The 25868-nt window shown below is 36.6% G+C and overlaps 1 protein-coding gene across 6 annotated transcripts in view; it reads left to right on the forward strand.

Moving 5' to 3' along the window:
* Window positions 1-25868, forward strand: part of dgkh (diacylglycerol kinase, eta) — a 104092-nt gene that overhangs the window by 58356 nt on the left and 19868 nt on the right. For all 6 annotated transcript variants that reach the window (XM_048193001.1, XM_048193005.1, XM_048193000.1 and 3 more), the window contains 15 exons: window positions 5598-5704; window positions 5820-5945; window positions 6026-6128; window positions 14784-14946; window positions 15460-15568; window positions 15708-15847; window positions 15933-16014; window positions 17860-17951; window positions 18058-18157; window positions 18273-18561; window positions 20557-20688; window positions 22767-22901; window positions 24739-24856; window positions 24939-25049; window positions 25152-25248. In XM_048193001.1, the coding sequence (XP_048048958.1) occupies window positions 5598-5704; window positions 5820-5945; window positions 6026-6128; window positions 14784-14946; window positions 15460-15568; window positions 15708-15847; window positions 15933-16014; window positions 17860-17951; window positions 18058-18157; window positions 18273-18561; window positions 20557-20688; window positions 22767-22901; window positions 24739-24856; window positions 24939-25049; window positions 25152-25248 (1904 nt within the window). The remainder of the gene's footprint in view (window positions 1-5597; window positions 5705-5819; window positions 5946-6025; window positions 6129-14783; window positions 14947-15459; window positions 15569-15707; window positions 15848-15932; window positions 16015-17859; window positions 17952-18057; window positions 18158-18272; window positions 18562-20556; window positions 20689-22766; window positions 22902-24738; window positions 24857-24938; window positions 25050-25151; window positions 25249-25868) is intronic.

Here is a 25868-nt window from a genome sequence, read left to right on the forward strand (position 1 = left end):
AGAAGCACAGCTAATTGAGGAGGAGAAAAGATGCGGACGGAAACATTGCAATAATAAATCAATACACTGACGCCGAGAATCTGTCTTATTTGTTTAGAATTTGCATTTCAAGGAGAGAAAGTACTGCTGAGGTGCTTCCACATCAATCAGAGAAAAGCTCTTGTTGTTTCTCTTGTTTGAGATTAGAGGTATAAAACATTCCCGAACACTCCACCTGTCTGCCGCAGGACCACTTAAAGTCAACTTCAAACACCAATCACAGCCTATTATACTTTAGTAATCTGACATATTTTTGAGTAAAAAGTATATTTGTCAATATTTTATCCTTTCCGAGTATGGGACACCATAACTGGCTACACGTCACTTAACTATTATATTATATTATATTATATTATATTATATTATATTATATTATATTATATTATATTATATTATATTATATTATATTTTATTTTTATTTTATTTTATTTTATTTTATTTTATATTATAAGGGCTATTATCATTAACTAAAATAAATGTTAACTGACATAAAATAAAATAATAAAAAAAACTTATTTCATTTCAGCTAGTTGCCAAGGCAACATTTTATTTTATTTTCATTTAACTTAAAGTACTTGTAATGTTCACCTTCAGGATGAAAAAGATTGACGAACTTAAATACATAGTGATGATGAGCCAAATAGAGACAAGTGTATAAATAAAATGATGAATAACCATGGTAACAAACGGGAACATGGGAACATGGGAAACAAAGATGAGCAAACTAAAAGTCCTTGAAAATGAAACTAATACAAACTAAACTGAATATAATTGTGACAGTGCTAAAATAACTAAAACTGAATTAACTAAACTACTTAATAATAAAAAAATTAATAATAAAAACTGTGTGGACATTTAAAAAAACTTGATAAAATGACAAAAACATGATTGGTTGATTGATTGATTGATTGATTGATTGATTGATTGATTGATTGATTGATTGATTGATTGATTGATTGATTGATTGATTGATCTGCCACAAGTCTAATATAGAGTGATCAGTCGTATCTAATTTATGGCTCAGATGATTGGCTTAAAATTTGATAATACAATACAAATTGCTATTTGAAGACAAAAAAGATTTTTTTTTTGAACCAATAATATATTATATGAACCAATGAATAGTGCTTTTTTTTCCCTATAAAATCTTAATTTTAAAGTTTGTGGCCATTCTTGTTTGTGTTAATTGTCAACTACCTGCAGAAGCACCTCAAAGAACATGCTGGTAGGTTAAAACATTCTCACTAAAAATACCACATCCAGGATCATGCATTATGCATGCTAATGGTGTGACATCATGTGGAAAGAGAGTGCTAATTACTTTCAGAGATATGCAGATGGTGCTCATTAAACTCGGCTGACTGTCATTGGCTCTCGCATAGCAGGAAGTAAAAATAGTAAGCCTCTCACTCACACCTCAGTTTTAATGAGAAATTCAAGTGAAACTCACACTGCATTATGAATAATACAAGCCTCATCATCATATTCATCCTAATGTTTCCTAATGTTGATTTTCCACTGAAATATCAAGATGCCATTTAGAATGACAATATCTGTCTGGTCACATTGCATTAAGCAAAAGTGGATTTGTGTGGTTGTGCGTGTGGTCACACTCACAGTGGTCTAGAGAGCGATAATTAAGGAGCAGAGCACTTTCCAGTGCTGTTGTCACGCGTTTGCGTTTCCAGCAAGCAGACTCGCTCCTGAGTATTAATTACTGTATGTGTTACTGTGGAAAGATGATCTAATTTCTTTCAACAAACCTCTCATTACTATCTTCAAGCCTGAGAGCCATTTCTGTTGACATGGAAATTGCTTTTATTTTTCCTGCTATCTGACAATGGTGTTAGAGTGGACTATTGAGTGAGTGAGAAACATTATTTATAAAACAGATAATTCTGGACCTGGATGCTGATTGGTTGATACAGAACTCTAGCTGTGCTAAAGTACACAGTACACTAACAGTTATGACTTGTGAATGGTGCTTACTGAATTTGCTTAACAAAATAATGTTTCCATTATTTTTATTATGAAGTAATCATTTTATAAAATCAATAAGGCCATGTTAGATTGTAAATATATTCTGCTTTTAAGAAGTTCCTACTTGCAGAAATGTGCAGATTGGTTAGATTGGTTAGAAACAAAGTGCTTGTGTTAAGCAGTTTCATATTTCTTCCTGTCTTTTTGGCTTATTGACAAATAAAGGAAGCTTTTTAGCATTAATGCATCAAAATAAAGAGCAAAGGATGCTTTAGGTGTGTATTTGATGATTTATGTATTTATTCTTCTCACACTGCTGCAGAGAATAATGGGAAATGTAGTTGCTTCATTAATTGGCTAAATGGGTCTTTTTTCTTTTTTTTTTTTGCTTCGTCAATGGTATGTCATACTGTATGCATCCATAGTCAACATTCACAATAAAATCTGTGATCATTCCAATATGACTTGAAGCAAAGTCCCGTTAAGATAAGTCATTTTGCCTTGGCGGGCATCTTTGAAACGCCTCTCGGCATGCAAGTGCAGCTCCTGTCTCTTTGAATGGAGAAATGTCAAATTCTCCAAAGCTGTTAGCCAATCTTTCGATTAAATTTCTGAAATCACCAATGAAATCTGACAACAACAACTGTCTCAGAAATTTAGTTTCTAAACGCTCTAATTTTGACAAAAAAAAATTATTTTTCAGGCTGGATCAAGCTAATGTGCATGCGCAGTCTTAAGTGTGTGTCTCTATAGGAAGCACGTGTCTGACTGTTTCTATAGGAACCGGAGCTTCTAATGACTGCTGCAGTGACAAGATGACTTTACTAATCAGCGATTGGCTCTTTATTAGAAGGCGGGACTTATTCCACCATATTGCGCGTTGCACTTTCTCCGTTTCATAATAATATGAGTGTACCGTCTTTCCACATATAAAGTCTTTGCTTGAAGGTAGCCTAAATCACTGATTAAGGTGTTCACAAAATAAAGTATCAAGCACGGATCATTACTTAATAATTTCTTAAACAGCTTATTGACTTCCAAAGTGTTATTCATTGGTTCATATTATATTCTTGTAAAATCAACACAAGCTTGTACAATTAAATGTCCAATCCTTGGTTTCCATGTAAATTTGTGGTGTTATAGCGAGGACCATTTAATTCAAGTCTGAGCCCAGAATAGAAAATGGATGGGTCTGAGTCAAGAATTAGACCTGAAGAAGTTTGAGTCAAAGACAAGACCGAGACCAGAGGAGGGTTGAGTCCAAATCAAGACCAAGATCTGAAGAGGGTCAAGACCGGGTCAAGTCTGAGTCAAGCCTAAGACCAGAAAAGGGTATAGTCTGATTCAAGACCAGAAGAGGGTTAAGTTTGAGTCTAGCAGAGGGTCAAGTCTGAATCAAGACAGAGTCCAAATGCTCCAGAGTCCATGAGAAGACCAAAACCATGAAAATATGGTCTTGGACTCAGACTTGATTTCAGTCTCGAGTACAATAAACCCAATCATGGAGGCCGAACATAGTACTGAACATTAACATTGAGCAGGATTTACAAACAGTTTACTAGTCAGCAGGCCAGCAGCATATGATTTGGTGTGCTGGTGTCCCAACAAAGCTTGACCACCTTTTCCAGCAAGTTCTGGCCAGCATGGGAATTTATGCACGTTTACGCCTGTCTTTTCAGCAGGGTTCTCCAAGTTGAGAGATTTGAAGTTTAGAACGATCATTGCTGCTTATATTTCACTTCGATTTCCTACAGCAGCCAATCAATAAAGATTGATGTGAGACATGGGCCTCAACAAAAGAGGCAAACTCAATATTTCTCACTCCCTAATTTGACAGAGACATCCTGTCCATTAGCAGCGCATCGTAAACAGTCTTACGTTCACTCAGCATTACTGAATTGTCTGTAAATGGTTTGCTAACAGCCCTGAAAATGACATTAGAGTGAATTATTGGAGATTTGTTTTCAGAGCCATGTGAAATGGTCTGAGTGTAGACCAGCTCTGATTACAAGATGAGTGCGGAGCCCAAGCGAGATGAAGCGCTCTCTGATTTGCGTTATTAATCTCTGAAGAGGACGGGTGCGCTCTTGTCTCGTCTCGATAGATGTGTCTTCTCATTTATTATTGAGAGACGGCATTGTAGAAATTGGAAATTCCCAGCGTCGGACATACCATGAATGTTCGGCTTCCTTTTACCGTAAACAGCCCCGTTCATCACACATCCACACCAGTGCTGGAATACTTCAGAGAGGAAACACTTTCTGTAGTGACTCTGTGGCGTCCCGGCTGGCAGGGCTTGGCTGGGCTAAATGCATCTCTGCTCTGGCGTGATTAGCCGTGTCACCACAAATCTGTGTAATCCTACAGGACATTAGAAGTCCCGGCAGCATATGGAGGCGTAATGCGCTCAGACACTGAGATGGGCTGATTTAACTGGATTTGAGGCTTTTTCAGGATCTGAATCTTGGATTGTGGGCGCCAGTCAGCCCTGCTTGTACAGAACAATCCAGACCCTGAATGTACAGGACATCTGCACTGATTGCGGCATCTGTGTCAGGAAACAGCTGAGTGTACATTTTAAGTTCGTAGGAATGAAGGTGGCCATGATAATGTGCTGAAGCGTACATGGAGGAGGAAGAAAGCCAGCCAATCAATCAGCCACTTAATTCTCCTTCTGGAAACGACCAGATGAACATTGCTAACTTGATTAGATCTGCAATGCAATTTAATAGAGGAAATCAACAAAGAACTGTCAGCCATTAGCTTATTGGACCTCACCCACACCGCTGGTGAGGACAGTACAGCGGCAGTGGAGTTTAGAGGTTGGGTTAGCCGAAAGTTTCCAAAAAATTTAGAAGAAATCGATGCATAATTCAAAATGATTTCTGACATGACAGATAACAAAATAAGATTTGGTTTCCCTACTTTAGAAGGATTGCTAATAGAGATTAGAAGCGTAGATTTGCCGATTGTTTTGTCATGTTATAGACCTAAAGAAAACAATGTTATTGAAAAAGATGTTATTGCCAGTGCTGCACAAATAATGCAAATGGCTTATTTAGTGTATTTAACCAACGCTTTTTCATTTCACTTTGAAATCAAATCTTCTGCCATCGTCTTGTCAGTCAGCTCGCCTCACTCTCATCACCTGAAAAAATGAAATCTGACTGCTGCTGATCTGTGCTGCGAGTCTCGTTCGACTCATGCTGAATTGAGCATCTGAAATGCATCATCATGCATACATAGTGTACAGTAGGCTTGCTGCGGAAGTTGGGTGTTACCGGTGTTCAGCCATAAACCGATTACATTACTTGCCCACTGCAGCACCCCGCCCATTGTTAAAATACGTTATTGTCATCAAGAAATTAGTTTTCACCATTTGTTTTTTTAAGTACTTCTTCAATGTACTCCTCAGTTGAGCATTGTATATTGTGCGGTTTCATTTTAGCTTGATTTGGGAGCCATTTTCCAGGAGTCTTTTATCACCTGCTGAAATGAAAATACTTGATTGTCATATAAGCATCTCAAGGTCACTGCTGGCCAGATTTATAACCAGTTTGCACATTACTCTCTTGCAGTGTGTAAATTCAAGGCCCACAAAAGATGTGCAGTCAGGGCTACCAATAACTGCAAATGGACAACGCTGGCCTCTATCGGGAAGGACATCATTGAGGATGAGGATGGGGTGAGTCGTGGAATGCCTGTGGTTCAGTGAGCTAATGCATAACCTTTGAGTGAACAGCAAAAAGTCTGCTCTATTAGTCTGGTGGTGTACATTTTATAACATTCTGTTCCTATAGATTGCGATGCCACACCAGTGGCTGGAAGGTAACCTGCCCGTCAGTGCCAAGTGTGCCGTTTGCGACAAAACATGTGGCAGCGTGCTGCGCTTGCAGGACTGGCGTTGTTTGTGGTGCAAAGCCATGGTAAGAACTACATATCACAGATTGCCTTATAACTTCTTCAGAGAGCTTGTGAACTCTAAAAGCCATCTTTGCTTGGACAGGTGCACACGGCGTGCATGGATCTCTACCCCCGCAAATGTCCCCTTGGCCAGTGCAAAGTGTCCATCATCCCCCCTACCGCCCTCAACAGCATTGACTCAGACGGTAAGACTTTACTCTTCACAAGAGTGAGTTCAAGAGGGTTCATTCTAGTCAGAGTTTATAAACATAAATATTGATAAATAATTATTAGGGGTGTGACGAGACAGGTTGCTCACGAGACGAGACGAGATGAAACACGATTTTTACACACTATTTTTAAGAAATCCTCAATGGCGAAATACGTGACTAGGAAAAATATTTTGAAATGTTTTAACTAATCATCTTGAAATGAATGTCATTTCAGTTCTACTTTCTGAGTATGAATTATCATATGCAGTAAAAGACAACATTACTCAAGTACTGTAAAAGGTTTTGCCACTAACTCAACTGACTGACTTCTCTTCTGTATGATTTCAGTCTCTTCAGATCTTACTGTGCATGATTTATGAGCTTCTACAACTTTTGACCTCCTAACTGAACTCCTTTCCATAAACTGATCATAGAAATAAAAATGGTAAAACTTTACAATAAGGTCTCATTTATTAACATTAATGTATTAACCAACATCAGCAATGAGCAATATCTTTGCTACAGTATTTAATAATCTTTATGTTAGATAATAAAAATAGTCATTCATTGTTAGTTCATGATATAATGTTAACAAATGAAACTTTATTGTTTGTGCTTAATAAGATTAAGAGAAAACTGTTATTCATTTTTATGGTAACACATTACAGTAAGTGCAACCATAATCGCTCTCTCTATATTCTAAGTGCAAATAAGACCAAATTTTTCTTTGATACAGAGCTAAGAGATGGTTACAACTACACAGCCCAGCCTAAAATAGCTTTCATATTGAGAGATATTTGCATTCATCAGGGAGCCGCTTTCAAAATGCAGGGTATTGAAATCGCGTTTGAATGCGCGTTCGCGTTTACTTTCACTTTCGTGATCGCGTGCACTCTGTAAATATGGAGCGGCGGCGACCGTTATCCAACTGAATTAAATGTTTTTTTATTTAAAGACAAAGCAAAACGACAGTGGAGGCGTAATGTAAACGTAGCGCTGGCATATTCTTTCCTAATCATCCTAACCACTCTGTCATGGCAACATCACGAGACTACTTTTCGCCTCAACGAGAAATCTCGTCACACCCCTAATAATTATATATTTATACAATAGATATACTTTGAGTGAGAAAGAATAAAATGATCATTTTATTTATTCATTTTTTCATTTAAAAAAAAAATGTATTTATTATTATTATTACTATTTTGGTTCACTTTTTGGAGGTTATAATCTTAGTAAAATAAGCTAAACTAGATTAAAAAGTTTGTTGAGACAAACTTTAAGTTGGCTTGAAAAAGCCTAGCCAGAAAGTTTAAAGTAGTTTATAAAGTTTAAAGTTTTCAGTTTGAAAGTTTCAGTTTTAGTTTAGTTTTGATAGATAGATAGATAAAAAAATGTAAAATGTATTTATTATTATTATTACTATTTTGGTTCACTTTTTGGAGGTTATAATCTTAGTAAAATAAGCTAAATTATTTTTTGACTGGGGTGTAAGTTTTAAGTCATGAATTTTTCAATATGTTCTCATAGTACATGAAAAGCTGGATATAGTGTATGATTATGTATCAGGGTGTCTGTGTGTGTGTGTGTGTGTGTGTGTGTGTGTGTGTGGTCCTGGTAAACCTTACATTGTGGGGAAAAAATGTCCCCACAAAGATGGCAATATCCGAAATCCTTGTCCTTGTGGGGAATTTTTTTGGTCCACATGAGGGAAAACTACTAAGTGATGTTTTTTTGAAAATGTAAAAATGCAGAACGTTTTCTGTGATGGGTAGGGTTAGGGTCTAGAATATACAGTTTGTACAGTATAAAAATCGTTACGTCTATAGAATGTCCCCATAAAACATGAAAACCCAGCGTGTGAATGTGAAGTGGTAGGAGGAGCTCAGGTGGAGTGCTACTATAGATGGAGCTCATTAGATTTGCTAATTCCCAGGCTGCATGAAGAGCAATATCTTTTTCATTACACCTCTGACCGCTTTTGATTTGATCACATATATAGGATGTGTTTTGTCCTTTCCTGAGAGACACTCTGTTCCTTTATTTTCCTTTCCCATCTCTACGGCATTTGTCAGGGTGGTGTGGAAAGTCACTTTCCCTCAGTGCATCTCGTACCAACGCATGTAAACATAACCGCCTCTGGTGGACCATGTGCTTGGAAAATTCAAGATGAGAGCAAACAAAAGCACTCTCCCATACCCGGCTCTGTCTTTCTCTGTCCCTTTCTGCATTATTAACCTGCTGCTGAGGATTCATACCTTACCTGTTTGCTCAGTCAGCCTGTCTCAGAGCATATGCCACTGATTTCCAGGAAATTGCACATTGCCTTTTATTGACAGCTGTATGAATGCTATTTAGAGCCACTTCATGCTCAATATCTTGAAGGTTAAAAATAGCTAATTGACTGTGTCCAAAAGCTGATAAATTCTGCTTTCTCAGGTTGTATGGGTTAGAAACATGTGAATTCAGTGTTTGTGCAACATCCTGAGATGCTGCCTTCTGGTCGATTTTTAAAGGAATCATAGTGTTCTTTGCATGCAATATTGTGCCATCAACAAAACGGCTTTAATGGCTCCTCTACCAAAAATAAAACTGCATTTTTGTTTTATTATACAGGGACTGTTTTTGTTTTTTTTATTGTTGATGAACGATAAAACATGGACAGCCAATCAGAATCAACTTTGACTATAAAGAGCTCAAGCATTTAAAGCGGCAGAAGACATAACTTAAAGGGATAGTTCACCCAAAAATGGAAATTCTGTCATCATTTATTCACCCTCAAGTTGTTCCAAACCTGTATGAATTTCTTTGTTCTGCTGAACACAAAGGAAGATATTTTGAAGAAAGTTTGAAACCAGGCCGCTTCGGGGCACCATTGACTTCCATAGTAGGAAAAAAAAAAAATACTATGGAAATCAATGGTGCCCCAGAATTGTTCAGTTTCCCACATTCTTCAAAATATCTTCCTTTGTGTTAAAATTAAACAAAGTATCTTAATAGTTCAATCAATAATATTTTAATAATAAAATGAAAATTCAGTATAAAATATATTTAAAAATCAATACCATTCTGTATACTTCAAGTAACTGAAAAATTCAGAAATATCATTTTTAAATAACAAACCTGAGCTTTTATGTTACATTTAGATTCTGTACATTAAAGTAACTGTATATTAAATTTAAGAGGGAGATAAAAACATTTTAATTCGATTGTACTTTTTCTTTAGTCCAAACTTTGTGTTCATGTTTTTATTAAGGACTTATTAAAGCTACTGGAGTTATTCAGCCAAAAAATTTTTTTCTGACTGACTGATATTATGACATAAAAAGTGCTAGCCATTCATCTTTTATTTTCTAACAGTTATTTCGGATATATAGGTAATCAAAAAGCATCTGGTATGTAAAATTAGTAAACCCTTATCATGTCCTCCCATTTATTTTACCCCAGTAAAACTTATTAAATGGTTAATAAGGACACTTGACTGAATGAATGTTATCTGTGCATATGCTAACTGTTAAGTATGCAAACTAAAATATGCTACAACATTATTAATGCAACCCCTAACATACCTGTAAATTTAAACTCACCTGCTCATCGAACACTTCTTTACTGTATAGTATGTGAAAAACTGTACGCCAACAGAGTATGTCCGAATTCATAGTATTTGAAAAACAGTAACCCACTACTACTACTTCCGCCCAGATTCTGAAGTGCGCATTCAATGGACACTTTACTATCCCATGAGGCCACTGGAGAGGATTTATGAATGGAGGTGAAACGATGCAACTGACACTAGTAGGTCACGTGATAATGACAACATGGCAGATGTTGTACGTCCAGATTATGTTCATACACACATTCATACTATATAGAACATACTCTTTTAACGGTCGAGAAGTAAGTTCAAATTCAAATGTAGTACCTATTTAGACAGTACGAGATTTTGGATGCACCGTTGGTGTCTGTCTTTAAGGTGCTTTAATAAGTTTGATTTATTTCCTCTTATTGTCAGAAAAATTTGAAGTATTTCCATATGTTGCTCTTTGCTGGTTGACCCGGTACTCAGTACTACCGCTACTTCAGAAACTCTTGTATCATTTGCTTTTTTTTTTAGTACTGACTTGGTACCGAAGTACTGGTACTTCTGAAATCACTAGTTATTGCTATAGTTATTGTACTTGGTGTGAACAAGCTTGTCATTGGGCAGCTTGGTTTCAGACACACCCATTGATTCATTGATTTTATAATTTCTGGGGTCAAGAAAAAGTCAGAGTTTGCAATATATTTCCTCTTCCCCTACCGTGGAATGGGCTTAAATAAGCAGTAAGGACACTAAATATCACACATGCGCATATCACACATCTAGCTGTGTCAATTGGTTTATGCTTAAGCCATTTATGACCTTACTCCGATAAAGAAAAATGGGTTAATGCATTTACATGACCGCATGCATTGTCTTGTATTGTGTTGTAACATGCATGTAAATCAAGTACCGGTACTTTTGACAACACTAGTTATCACAAAGTTATCGTTCTTGTGTGAACAAGTTGTTGGATAGCTTAGTTTCAGACACAGGCAGTGATTCTGCAGTGGTGGTTTCAGGACTTCCGTTTGGCCATGTGTGAAGTCAAATCTTATGAGCACTGAGGGCATCCACTATTGATCAGAACCTCAAAGCTCCTCTGTCTTTAATTAGCGGAGCACATATCGGATATATAGAGATTAGTTGGGGCCAGACAGAACTGTAATGAAAATCAATGGCTCTGAAGTTTCGGCTGATATATTTTTGGATCGCTTTGTGTTAATTGGCTGTTTCAAATAGAAGAAGAAAAAGGTGGTAGGATGGACAGATTGAAGACTGTTAATCTGCTAAAGAAGTAGAGAGGGATACAGAAAGCATAAGGATGCGATGGGAAAGTAGGAGAGTCCGTCACGTGTAAGGAATCCCCCGCCTCAGTGCTAGGTGGCGAGGAGAACTGCATCTTAATTCGCTCAGGGCTGCCTTTGGCACGTGCTCGAGCTTCGTGACTCAATTTGCCTCAGCCTGCCTCCAGGAGAGAGAGCAAGGGAAAAGAGAGGCGGGGCTTCTGTTAGACTCAAAGGGGTCTACTGACAGACGTCCACCCACGCGTCAGTGTCTGCTCGCAGCCACACGGATAATACGCGAACCTACGCTTAAGGGCAACTGTCAGCTTTACTAACACTCATGCATGTTTAGATCCATGTACGCAAACACGACTGTACGCAACACACACTGATGCATCTAGGTACACAGAGGTGAATGCACTGTGCATGCATGTGCACATGCAAACAATTCCTCACACACACAGTCGCACTGGAGGGACAGGAATGTGAAAATCTAAATGATGCATATGGTGAATCTCATAAACACAGCGGGTTATTGCTCACAGCTACTGGCATGTTCAGAGACTGTTTACTGCACATGCTGCATGCATGCACGTGATCACGCCGACTGCGAGCACATTTGGTGACAGCTCCTCACTCTCTAATGAAGACAAAGAAATCAAAGTGCTGGATTATTTACACGCTATACATCATTTTCAGCGAAAACATGCTAGACTGATGGTTTGCTTTTTCTTGTGCTGCAGCACAAAACACTTCCCACTTCTTTCTCTGCGATTCATTCTTGTCCAGGCATGAAGAAAACTGTTCCTAAGCAACATGGAGTCAACAAAAATCTACGTGTTATCTTTTTTTAGCATGCAAGTTCTGGCATTTAGTTCATGTAGTTTAATTGGTAAGCATGGTACTATTAAAGATTGCCAGGGAACACACAAACTCATATAAGCTCTGTTCCAACATGAACGACTCAAACACGCAAAGACAATACTCACAATTATTTCAGTGTTGGGCGTTAGCATGTTGCAAAGCTAATAATGCAATACTACTAAACATAAAAATTATTGTAGTTTTACAATAGATGAAATCAATAATGATGCACCAAAATGATTGTTTTTTTTTTTTTTACCGAAACACAGAAACCGAAATTAAAGTCTTCATTATGAGTGCTTGCCTCATTGTAACCCTTCTTTTTCCAGTTATATTCCTCTGACCTTTTCCAATTTGTTAAAGGTGCTCTAAGTGATCCTGGGCAGATGTAACTTCCTGTTGACGTTCGAAGTGTTGTCAAACACAACAGAGGCTAGCTAGACCCTCCCTCCCCCTCCTCCTCCCCCTCCCCTCCACTCTTCCTGAAACAGTCATGAACGCGCATTTAAAATCATTCTTGTCGGTTATTGGCTGGAGCATGTTTATTATGATTCGTGGTCCAGGCTGCACAAGTTTGTTTTTATTGCCATTTTCGGAGCTTGCGGCGACTACAGAGACTGTGTTTTTTTACAGTGTGTTCAGGGGACAGGCAGCTAGCAGATAGTGAGGAGATGTTTGCTGTACGTGACAAAAAATTTTTTGGCCTAAAAACGTGTGACATCACTTAGAGCACCTTTAATATTTCAATTTTCAACAGCATTTTTCAGAAATCGCTTAGGCCTACTGCACCTTTAAGTGTTACAACACACATCATCTTGCAGTAGTGGATGCACCAATATGCACGTTTTATACGGATTACATAATCTGAGAATATTTGTTTTAGATTTGAATCGGTTCATTTAATAGTAGACATTTCAAGCTATCCATATATATATTTATCATGTCTGTGAGGGAAGTATATGCTGAGTTTCAGTTCATTTTTGTGACGCGCTCTAGTTCACTGAGGGCCCTATTTTAATGATCTAAGCACTTGGTCTATGGCACACGGCGCAAGTGGACTTAGGGCGTGTCTGAATCTACTTTTTCTAGTTTATTAATGGGAAAAATGGTTGCCGTGCCTGCGCATTCTATCTATCTATCTTAGACGCTATCTAAAATATTAATAAAGATAACTAGTTATATCATTTGAAAGTTCTAAAGGTTTACTGTCAATCTACGGTGTCTTTTTTATGATATAGACGCTCCAGCAACAGTAATATTGTCATTTGTGTCGGGTGTGCAAATGACAACACGCAAAATCAAAACGGACTCCATACCTTTATTAATGAAATAACGATTCAAAAGCATTAAATCCATGAATTATTGATATTGTCCATTGTTTGCATCACATTTCTTCTGAATGATCTGCTCTGCATCTGTTCTTCAAGAAATTGTGCAACCTGAGCGGCGTTTATGTTGTACAACTGTTTATGAACAAACAAATGAGCCCGCGTCCAAAGTATCATTTTTCAAAATATTGCAGCAGTTTTAGTTATAATATCCAAGCAGTGCTGTTGGAGTTTGTGGTGTCTTGAGAGGCATATTCTCCAGCCAATGTCATTGTAGTAAATCTCATGAACAAAACTTTTAGCCAATGCCAAGACAATCCAACAACGTGTGTTCTGTTTATCTTCCGCATGTTTGCACATGTACACAGACGCACATCTGTCTCAACCATTAATCACACAGCAAGCCATATTATATGATAATTGTATGAAATAATCCCGGAAAAAGCACAAACACAGCAGAGATGACAAGTCAAGTTCAAGTTGACGGCTCACAGACAGCAGCGGCAATCTACCTGTCACTGAAGTGACCACACACTTAATTATGCAGAACTTTAAGGCTTAAAATTATTTAAATGGATGAGATATAAAAAAAAAAATTCACCCCCCTTAGAGTTAGCTGTATAGACCTAAACCAAAATTTTATCCAGGCTGTAAACATGTTTTTTCTGCTGTAAAGTTGGGCATTTTAACATGGGGGTCAATGAGATTCTGCTCTCTTTTGGAGCATGTCCCTAGCGGCCAGTCGATGAATTGCAGTTTAAGTCACTTCCGTATTTGCTTCAAGAGAAACTGAAGGAGGTTGCCGCTTGGCTGAAACGAGCACAAAACGCTTGCGTCTTGCCTGGCGCTGCATTGCGCCGTGTATGACGGCAGAAAGCGCATCCTGTTTATTTTCATTATTTTATGAAAGAACAAAGTTTTGTTGTTATTGTAAGTATACAGAAATAAAAGCAAATCAATAACAGTTTCAAATGTTTGATTATTCTTATCTGTATGACCAAAATGATGGAGTATTTTAAGCTAAATGCAAGTGATCGCACCAGCGCTTCCAGGTCATGCAGTAAATGCGCTCTCCACACAAACACTTGGATATGCACAAATAATAGCGCATATTTATCTAGGTTAACATTATAGCATTAGATTACTTACATGTTGTGATAAGACATATTTGAGGTCGATGAATAATGAATGATAGGCGAATGTTTGGATTTCCCTTAATGGTCTGTCCGTCACAGACTGCTTGATTTCGTCACTTCCTGTAGAGATATTTTTTTTCTGCGACTAACCGACTAATATCAATTTTGGTCGACTAGGCCTTTACTCATCGACTTTTGATACTTTGATTGATACTTTTCAATAATAAGTGAATTATGTTTATTTATAATCAACTTTTTGCTCGCTTCATCCACCATCTTGGTTTGTTGCAGTGCATTCTGGTATTATCTTCATTACAAAGGATGATGCTGCCTTACAATTTGGCCAAAATATATCTATTATAGAAAATATATATATAAAGAGAGAGTGTTTACCTTTTGAAAAAGCTGTTAGAACTAAAAAGTTTATCATCTTTTTTGTTCTTTTCCTGTCACAGGCTTCTGGAAGGCCACCTGTCCCCCATCATGCGCTAGTCCACTCCTCGTGTTTGTCAACTCAAAAAGCGGAGACAACCAAGGGGTAAAATTTCTGCGTCGTTTCAAACAGCTGCTCAATCCCGCTCAGGTCTTTGACCTGGTCAACGGTGGACCTCATTTAGGGTAAGACTAGGATGTCAAAGGTCACGGAGAGTGAACTATTGATCATTGTCTTAGAAGCAAATCAGTTCTTTTGCTTGTTTTGCTGATGTTTACAAAATGGATAGTTGGTGTATGATGTGTCCATGCATTTTAAAAAAAAATCAACATCCAGATTTTATATTAAAATTATATGACAGTATTTTTCAGGTCCCATTACCATTTATGTTACTTTTTCCTCCATTTTTATCACCTTTTTGGCTTGTTTTAATGATCCTACAGGGGGATAAATTGATTTTTAAAAGAACAAATATTCCATGTACTCTCTAAAATGTGAGCACAGGAATAATGATTATAAAAGAGTTATACAAATACTGTTTAAAATAGTTTTAGGTTGAATTTAACTACCCAAATGTATTTCAGGTCAACTACCCAAACCTGCTCTCACATGATCCATGGTCCACTCTGTGTGACACTGTGTTTTTGAGAAGCATTTCTGTTTGTGTCAGTTTGTAAATATTCTTTTCTCTTTTTAAGCCTACGCTTGTTCCAAAAGTTCGATAATTTCCGAATCCTTGTGTGTGGTGGAGACGGAAGCGTCGGTTGGGTTCTGTCTGAAATCGATAAACTAAATCTTCACAAACAGGTGATTGAAAAGCACTGTACTAAACCATGTAGAGTTGTCACTGTAAGGTTAAGACTTGGCACAAGAGTGCCAGAGCAGATGTTTATGAGGATTTCTTAATGAACTGGCTTAGCGATCTGAACCGTCTCATGTTTTGCAGTGCCAGCTGGGCGTTCTGCCACTGGGCACCGGGAATGACCTGGCGCGTGTGCTTGGTTGGGGGCCGTCATGTGATGATGACACGCAACTCCCTCAGATACTGGAGAAGCTGGAGAGAGCCAGCACGAAGATGCTGGACAGGTACAGCGTGCATCCTAGCATGTGTCCAGAACTATGTCACATGTATAATATTTGTGTCGTCTACATCTACAACTGTTGTTCACAGGTGGAGTATAATGACGTATGAGATTAAAATACCTCCCAAACACAGCTGCCCCGTCACACCTGAGGAGGCAGAGGACGGCCAGGTACCAGCAGCACATCAACTGACACCATTAAAAGGGTTGTTAACATGTCACAGTGTGACACGCTACACTTTATCTAAGGCTAGGCTGCACAAAAATACAACAAAGACAATAAATAGACACATTATCAGTTGTTTTTCCCTCACTATACACAAAAGAAAACATCTGTTGTTATCTGATTCGCAAACAAATGGCTCGTTTGAACTGGTTATATAAAAAAAAACAAAAAAACTTTTAAGCTATTTAGTTGAATTGGTTTAACAACTCACTGAATTGGTTTGAACGAATTAAGCCTTAACTCACTGAGCCTTAAGCCATTATTTTTAATCAAAATTAATATAATATTATTGAAATTAAGATTAGTAAGACTTAATCAGTTAAATATTTCAACAGAATTGGAGCGCCAGAATTAAAAAAAATTCTACTTACCCTGCATCCCTTGAATGCTCATTTATTAAACATTTTGGCTAATTTGATTATGATATTAGTTACCAGCAAGAGCTGTTTAACACATTTTACATAATTTCATGCGGTCATATTTACAGATGTTCTGCAAATTTTTGTGGGCAAAATCCAATCATTTCAATTGGAATTGGGAATTTCACATGAGGGCAAAAGATTTCCCCACACTAATTTCTCAGCAAGTTCAAGTTGGTCACGTGGATTTTCCGCATTGACCAATAGAAAGCTGCTTGATTTGAAAGTAACTTCTGTTAAATTTCACAGATTTTTTTCTAATTTGACCACACCTTAATTATGCAGATTTTCCCCTCAAAAGCATTGCAGAAAATGAGTAAATATTCTGTAGATTCTCTCTGGGCTTGCTGATTATTGACTGGTTGTTCATGTAATGACTAATGAGCATGTTCACATAATAATTATATTTGACCCATGTTGGCAAATGAGTCGGAATGCGCACGGGCTATTTATGAGCTACGGGCAAAATAAGTCAAACATTTTGGTCGAATTTGAGGTTTTCACAAAAATGAGTTCATTAAGCCCTCATCTAGAGATCAAAATGCTTCACATAACAATTAAACATCTAAAAGTATCTTTATTTGTATGTTTTCTGAGAGGAGTACCTTTCTTTTGTCCATGAAAAATGTCTGTTTTTCTCTGCTCGCTTCACCACTCACGCTTCCCCTCAGCAACTTCCTCAGTCCAAGTTTGGTATGGTTTTAAAGCGCAACAGTCCAACTGTGTGAATATTCATAGTGAATTTTTGATGGCATGAGTCTGAACCAATGAAATGTGATTTTCAAACTCATTCTGATGTAAACAAATCGGTCTTACTCGCGCTGACTGACAGATCCGAAGCATGCGCACAAAGACGCCTCAGACAGCGCGCAATCCTGATATACGCATATGAACAGAATTACAATACTTCAAAATATTGTAAAATATAATTAGTAAAATATTGAAAAAAAAGTTGAATATATATATTTTTCTATAGATATTTGGTTTTGACGAGGTGTGTGCCAAATTAGGTGTTATTAACAGGGATTTTAAGGTATGGTTGCTAGGTGATTTTGTTTTGAACCTTCAGAAAACTTTAACTCGATTTTTCTCAAATCGACTTTGCTGACTCTGTCGGCTTCAAACAGGTGTAGGTCAGACATTTTTTGTCAGATTCCAGCAAATCATACATCATTTTGAAGGTTTTTCAACAGATTGAAAATAACAATAACTCATTTTTGAAAAATTGCTCATTGCGACTCATTTTGCCAGCAAGGGTCACATATTAAAAAATAAACATTAAAATGCTACAAAATATTGTTTAGCATGTAGTTAGGCCAGTTGTGGGAAGATGTAGTTTTCATGACTTGTGATGTGTATGGGTGGTTTTAGTTACAGATATCTGCTTATGAGGATTCGGTGGCTGCTCATCTCACAAAGATCCTGAACTCAGATCAGCACTCAGTGGTCATATCTTCATCAAAGTGAGTCGTCAGTCTCACACCATACAGTTCCTATTCCACTACTAACAGAATAAACAGAAACTACTATAAAGACAGCGTTTCTCTCATCTTCTCTCTTCTCCTCCAGGGTATTGTGTGAGACAGTGAAGGAATTTGTGGCCAAAGTTGGAAAGTGTTATGAGAGAAGCAGTGACAGCACAGAGGAAGCTGATGCACTGGCCCTCAAAGTGAGTCTGTGATGTTTCACCTCATGACCTCTGACACCTTTCTAAGTCATTCCTCAACAGAAATATGATCCAGTATAAACCTATTTATCCCTGTCCTTTATTCTCTTGTCTGCAGTGTGCAATTCTGAACGAGAAGCTAGACTCCCTCCTGCAGACGCTGAATTTGGAGGCCCAGGCCATGACGCCCTCAGCCCTCACCACGCCACCCATCGTGGAAGAGGAGGTGGAGGAGGAAGAGCTGGAGGAAGATGAAGATCTGAGTGAAGAGTCTTTAACGGAGCTGAAGGAGAATGAGACGGAGAAGGGCTCCGCTCATAAGCTCTTCAGACCCCGCGAACAGCTTGTGCTGAGAGCCAACAGCCTGAAGAAAGCGCTCAGACAGATCATTGAGCAGGCAGAGAGAAGTATGATTGTCCAGCTTGTCCTGCTATGTCTTTTGAATAGAAAAGCAACACTAATTTGTTTCTTACAGAATGCTGGTCTGAATATAGGCATCTTATAAAATGACTAACCTGACATGAATCATGATCAAAACCTTTTGTCAAAATTGTCCTAAAACCTTTTCTTAGCCTCTAAGTGGCGTCTGAATTTTTCTTCCAAAATGAGTCTTCATATATATATATATATATATATATATATATGTGACCCGCTCTGGAGTCGGAAGTCTCAACGTTCTATTTTAAGATATGGGCCGATAATGTGGAAAAACAATGAAAAAATCGATTTTTTTTAAGCTAATTTCAAAGAACAGACTTTCAAAAATAATCTCCCAAAGTTTCGTAGTCCAGATAATTGAGTAAAGGTATTTAAATGGCTATTAAATTTGACATGGAACTCCTCTCGTCACTTATGAGCATTTCCCGGTATCCCCTGAAACGTCTCTGCTCTCCAAATATGGTGTTACATGTTGTATAGAACCAATCAAAAAGCTTAGAAATGTAAACACACTGACATAAACGCTGATTTTTATCAATGGGAAGCCCCGTTTCGACTGACAGGCACGCGATCGGTCCAGCCATCCTCCTGTCAGACTAGCGCGCGCTCTGTGTAAACAAGCTAGCGGATCTCCTCAATGTCTAGTTGTGAATCAGTTAGCGGTGATCGAGATGTCGAGTTAGCCAAAATACGTGCCTTTTGCTGTAAAGGGTGTAAACTCAACGATGGAGAGTCGTGTTTTCTGTCATTTGATGAAGATTTCATTTACGTCTGTCTATGGCCTCTCTCACTTTCTCTCTCTCTCTCTCTCTCTCTCTCTCTCCCTCTCTCTCTCTCTCTCTCACTCTCACACACACACACACACACACACACACACACCCTCTCTCTCAAGCAAAAATGTAGCACCTCTGTTCAATCTTTCTGATTTTAGTAAATCTTTGTAAAAGTGCCTTATAAAATATTAATTCAAATAAATACTTTAAAATAATTTGAGCTTCAGCCTGGTTTAATAGCATTTAGATATGTATAAAAATGTCTTTGGTCAAATTAAGCTGTAAAATAAATAGTTTATCCCTTTAAATGCAATGGATTTTGAAAGATTTTCTCAGGTTTTCAATTGGAAAAAGAGGGCAGATGACCATAATTACAATGGGTATATCTTTAAAACCATTCAAGGTATGACTTTGACTAGGATATCATTTTAAAGCTTATTGTCTCATCTTTCCATTGATACCAAAATCTCAGTTTTGAAATTTGGGTCACTGTGACTCATTTTGCTGGATCAGGTCACACATATATATATATATATATATATATATATATATATATATATATATATATATATATATATATATATATATATATATATAAATTAACACGTGTTCGTGACATTGGGCCATTTTCATGTATTTTAATTAAATATAACAATATTAATAAAATAGCAATATTTTAAGAAAGAGTAACAAAGAGCAATATTCACTTAAGTGTTTATTTTTTACTAAAAGATTAAGGAATGCCACATGGGAACATCCAAGATTATTTCCTACTGATGACGCAAACAAATCAAGAGTTTTGAATTGATGCATTGCATTTAAAAGTGATTCATGGAAATAAATTGAATTTATCAATTCTAGTTACATTTCTGTTTTAAAGTCAGTGTGAAATAATGTGAGTAATTATTGATATCAGTCAAAAAAAAAAAAAAAAAAAAAAAAAAAAAGTTGTTTCAGAGTTGGAGTGATACACAAAACAGGAAGGGACTGTGAAACCAGTCTGGTGACACCCTCTTTGGGAAACTTATATATAAAAAAAGCACTATGCAAAATTTTTGATGTTCACAATCTTGCTTAATGTTATATAAAATCATGAATATTAATATATGTAATATTACCCGGCCCTACCTTATTCTATGTTCTCATGTAAAGAAGTGCATGTATAAGATGGCTTGTTTGTCTGTGCTGTAGTGGTGGATGAGCAGAACGCTCACACTGAGGAGCAGGAGCTGCAGTCTCCCAATGACTTCAGGAAGGACAGTGAGGAGGAAAACAAAGACAATGAGAAGGACGAGGACACTAAAGAACTGGAAGTTCTGCCCTGTGAGTTTGCACTTTTAAATCTCAGACATGCTGTCGCTGTTAACTGTTTCCTATGAGACACAAAGTGTTCTTGCCTACCGGCCTTAAAATCTAAATCCTCCAATGGGCTGCATTCAAGTGCATGTTTTTTTTTTCTTACTGGAGCCATTAAAAAGGCTATTCTTTCCAATGAGTGAAATGATGTACTGTGCACAGTATGCACATTTTCTGTATGACCGACATGATTTATTATAGTTTCCATAATGCCAATTATACTGTAACGGGGAACTCTGCACTAGGTACTACTTCACCACAATGCTATTCACATGACATAACTTTCCATTTCAAGTGTGACAAAAAATAAACTGGAAGTAATATTAGCCATGATTTTAAACATCTCTTTTTCGACTCATTATTTGATCAGACTGTTTTTACACAAATTAAATTCAAAATACAAAATAATCCACCACTCGTGCAACACGATGAGATCGTGTGACTACTGTTTGAAACAAATATTAGAATAATGCCTACTAACATATAAAACATAGAAGGCAGTACACAGTACATATTGCACAGTATTTAGTATATTAATATTCCATTCTGAACACAACTGTCTTTTCAGCATATTACTCAGTAATCCTAATCTATTTAGGATTATCTATTTGCTCTCTATTTAGGATGGATAGTGTGTGAATTGGGATTCAGTCTTCTGATCTAAAGCATTTGAATGTGTGAATGGGTTAGTGCTGCCCTCTAGTGATAATCTTTGTATAGTAAATTTCATATATATATATATATATATATATATATATATATATATATATAAGTAATTACAAGTAATTTTAAAAATGGGGTCTGTAATAACAGCAACATAAATGCTTTGTAAATGGCTATTATTGTTATTATTATTATTATTATCAAAACCTTAAAAAAGCCTTTTAGTCACATTAAAAACACATTACTCTTAGTTGTTTAAAAATATTATTATTATTATTATTATTATTATTTTAAAAGGGGTTTATTTACAAAAAAAAAATAAAATAAAATAAACCCCCCAAAAAGGGCTTTTAGACACATTAAAAAACATATTACTCTTAGATGCTTTAAAAAAAAAAAAAAAAAAAAAAAACTCTAAAAGACACATTACTTTTAGTTGGTAAAATATATTATTATTATTATTACTACTACTACTATTATTATTATTATCATCATCATTATAGCTTCATCATCAGCTTATTTTTTTTATACATAAATACCAAAAAGGCTGCTTTTAGACACATTAAAACACATTACTTAGTTGTTAAAAAATATATATATATATAATAATATATATATTTTTTTTTATTTGAGTAGAGTCTTCTTAAGTTAAGTACTGTTTTAAAGTTTCTTTTAGTCAGACAGGACTGTCAGGACCTGTTTGACTAAAAGAAACTTTAAAACAGAATATATTATATTATTATTTTTATTATTATGTTTATTATTTTTATAAACCCAGAGTCTTCTAAATGGGGAGACAAGCTTTTGTTTTGCAAAATTGCCCAATAACACAATCTTTTTCCTTCAGAAGGTTCAGGATTTCCTTACAGCTTAAAGACTGTAAGTGTTTATAGCTGTAAATATATCTGTAGGTTTCCCAGAGGATCCCTGTGCTATGTCTCTCTCTATAGAGAACATATCTTTGTTTGCTGGACAGTGGCACTTCCTGTTTACATAGAGGCCTGCTGTCTGCTCATGTTTCCAGTGGGGCATGAAAGACTGGCTTTATCCTCTAAGTTGGTCCAGTCCCTCAGGGCCTCCTGATCTCGCCTCCGTTTCTCCTCCGTCTCACAGCTGTTAAGTGGCCTTGATGTATTTTGGTTTGTTTATGTGGGTTACGTTCTGCTGAATCTGCTGGATCTGTGTTACGGTGGCTTTTTCACTTCTCGTTGAGAGCCTGTGACCAGATGCGTGGGTTGTTCTTACATGCTGGAAAAAGTTGAACGTTTACAAAACAGCATTAGATTTTGCTGCATAATGGGCACATGGACAGATATTGCTGTGATGAACGAGTCTGTTGTACACATGAGCTCATGTTTTGTACTGTGTTTGTGCCTCTGCAGTGGCTAAGTCACCGTGTTCGCCGCCGGAGAGGCGTATCAGTCGCAGCACACAGTCCTGTGGCTCCTTTTCCATCACCCCCTTCACCACAAGCAAGGAGAACCTGCCTGTTCTCAACACACGCATCATCTGTCCCGGTATGACCACATGACATTACTCCATGTGACCACTGAAATCGTCAATATGAGCCACAACATGTTAAAGGGATAGTTCACCCCAAAATGACATTTCTGGCGTCATTTACTCACTCTCATGCTGTTCCAATCCTGTGTGGCATTCGTTTTTCCACTAAACACAAAAGGAGATGTTAGGAGAGATTTCTGAGCTGCTCTTTTCCATACAGTGAAAGTGAATTAGTGACCCGTGGTTGCAAAGCTTTTAAAAGAATCATTAAAGATTCATAGAAGCAGTCCAAATGTCTGCTGAACCCTTGTGAAAAAGAAGTGTGTTAATTATATGGAATGTGCACTTGTACTTCAAATCTTAAAGTATTAAAAACTGTACTTGCAGATAATATAATATTAATGAAATAAGAAGACACTTAAGTAAGATTTTTAGATTAAAACATCCAAAAACCACTAGAACAATGTTATATATTTTGTTGACTTTTGTACATTATCCCAAATGTTTCCAACAATGTTTAAATCCAAAGAAATCAGCAATTTTAACCAGGACACGGACCATGTCATTTTGTCGCCTGTCAATGACGTCATATCCGCACTACCCTCAATTTCCATTTTAACCAATATCGATCGAGATATTGTTCAGCTCCCATGGCTCTTGACCCATCCTGCTTCATACCAACATAACTTTATTAAAACCTTATTACACCCTTGAATATGATTTCTGCCCGAGTCTGTCGGATTCCTTTCCACCGGCTGTGAGGGATAAAAACCACAACTCCCATGATTCCACGCTCATTCACCGTATCATCAAGCTATGCTATGTTTTGAATACACAACCTCTACATATTACCAAATGAGCGAAAATTACATATTGTGTCTTTAAGTGTAAAGTCTATTTTGATGTGTTGACTAACATATTAAAGCACCTGTAAATTACTCATTTATCATTTTAATTGTAGTGTTATTTGATATTACATTTAAAATTAACATATTTTATGTATAGGTCATTACAAATGTACAATTACAAACATATGTAAATACATGTCATACAAATTACAAAAGAAATGACACTGAAGTATATTTTAGTTCACCATAAATGCAGTACACCTTAACCATGTTTCAAAGACAATAGAATTATGACATTACATATGAAATTACAATATGAACTTGAGTCTTACTTAAGTGGATCAGAAAGCAGCCTAAAGTTCAGCTAATTTAATTTAAATTGCATTTAATTTAAACTATAATTCATCTTTATTTAATTGCAGTTAATGTGTGCAAAATCAATACATTCAGTTTGAACTTAAATAAATAATTTTAAAGTATATAATTTCCATAATAAGTACACTTTCCCCCGGTTTCACAGACAAGACTTAAGCCTAGTCCCAGACTAAAATGTATATTTGATGCATGTTTATAAAAGCTACTTAAATATCCTAATTGAACGGTCTAATCCTGGCTTAATCTTTTTTTTTTTTTTTTTTTCTTTGAAACTAATGCAAAAGATAAACCTAAATTTCAGTCTGTTCCTCACACACCTCAGTGCACAAGTCATAGGGACAATTTTTATGATACTTTTATGGTTGTTTTTTTTTATTTATTTTTCTGGAGCTTCCTGCACCATTCCTGTTCTCTGGAAGAGAACAGCATCGACGTTGTGCCAAAAATATTCTTTTGTGTTTCACTAAAAAAATAAAGTTATAAGGGGTTAAAACGTCATGAGGGTGAGTAAACAATGACAGAATTTTCTTTTTTTCTTTTTCTAAGGGAAATATCATTTTCATTATGGTTTGCTGATGCTTGTTTGAGTGTCGTGAAATCTCACATTCATCCTTGGGTTGGTCTTTAGGTCTGCGGGCTGGTCTTGCTGCCTCCATCGCTGGAAGCTCCATTATCAGTAAGATGCTGCTTGCCAACATAGATCCATTTGGTGCCACTCCCTTCATAGATCCTGACCTGGACTCATTGTAAGAGCTTCACTTTTCTTATTCTTCTGGAAGTTTATCTTAAATGTATTCACAAAGCTTACATGAGTTATTTCTCTTACAGAGAGGGCTATTTGGAGAAATGTGTGATGAATAACTACTTTGGGATTGGCTTAGATGCAAAGATCTCACTGGAGTTCAACAACAAACGTGAGGAGCACCCAGAGAAATGCAGGTAGTTCAAGATTTTAGCACAGTCTTTCTTTCATTTACTGTATTTACCAAAACACCATTGACATGGACTCAACGGTTGACTAGCGTTTCTCTGACTATCCAGAAGTCGTACTAAAAACATGATGTGGTACGGAGTTCTGGGGACAAAAGAGCTTCTGCAGCGGACCTATAAAAACTTGGAGCAGAAAGTTCAGCTGGAGGTGAGCTGAATTAAAGGCATATATATATATATATATATATATATATAAATAAAATAAATACAAGTAACTTTAAAAATCGTTACTTCTTAAATATCACAATATATGAAATGTTCTCTTGTTTCAAGAGAAGGCTTCTCATTGTCTTCAATAATATTCAAAGTCCAGATTATTTAAAGATAAGGACTTTACAAAGATTTTTTGTCACAATTTTTTACCTGATAAAAGATTTTAGAGCTTGGCATAAATAGTAAAATGTATATTCCCATGGGGATTTTATTAATGTATATTTCCAGGTCTAGAAATCCCATTTTAATATTAGGCTACCTCATATATCCAGGTTTTTCCAAGAGCATGTAAACCCTGGTTCTTCTAAGAAATTTAAAAAAAACTGTTTTTGAGGTAGTGAATTAAAATAAGAAGTATCTTGTTTTGTATTTGTTTTATCTTATTTTAATTTTTTAAATTATTTAAAATAATCTTGAGGCCCCCTTTGTAAGTTTGCTGAGGCCCCCTAGTGGGCCCAGCAGAATCACTGATCTACTGTTGTAGTTCTCATTATGAAAAACACAGAATGTGTGCCTTGATTTGTGCTTTAAAAAAGTAATGGGACACAAGTATTT

Source organism: Megalobrama amblycephala, linkage group LG6 (assembly GCF_018812025.1).
Source record: "Megalobrama amblycephala isolate DHTTF-2021 linkage group LG6, ASM1881202v1, whole genome shotgun sequence".
Lineage (NCBI taxonomy): Eukaryota > Metazoa > Chordata > Actinopteri > Cypriniformes > Xenocyprididae > Megalobrama > Megalobrama amblycephala.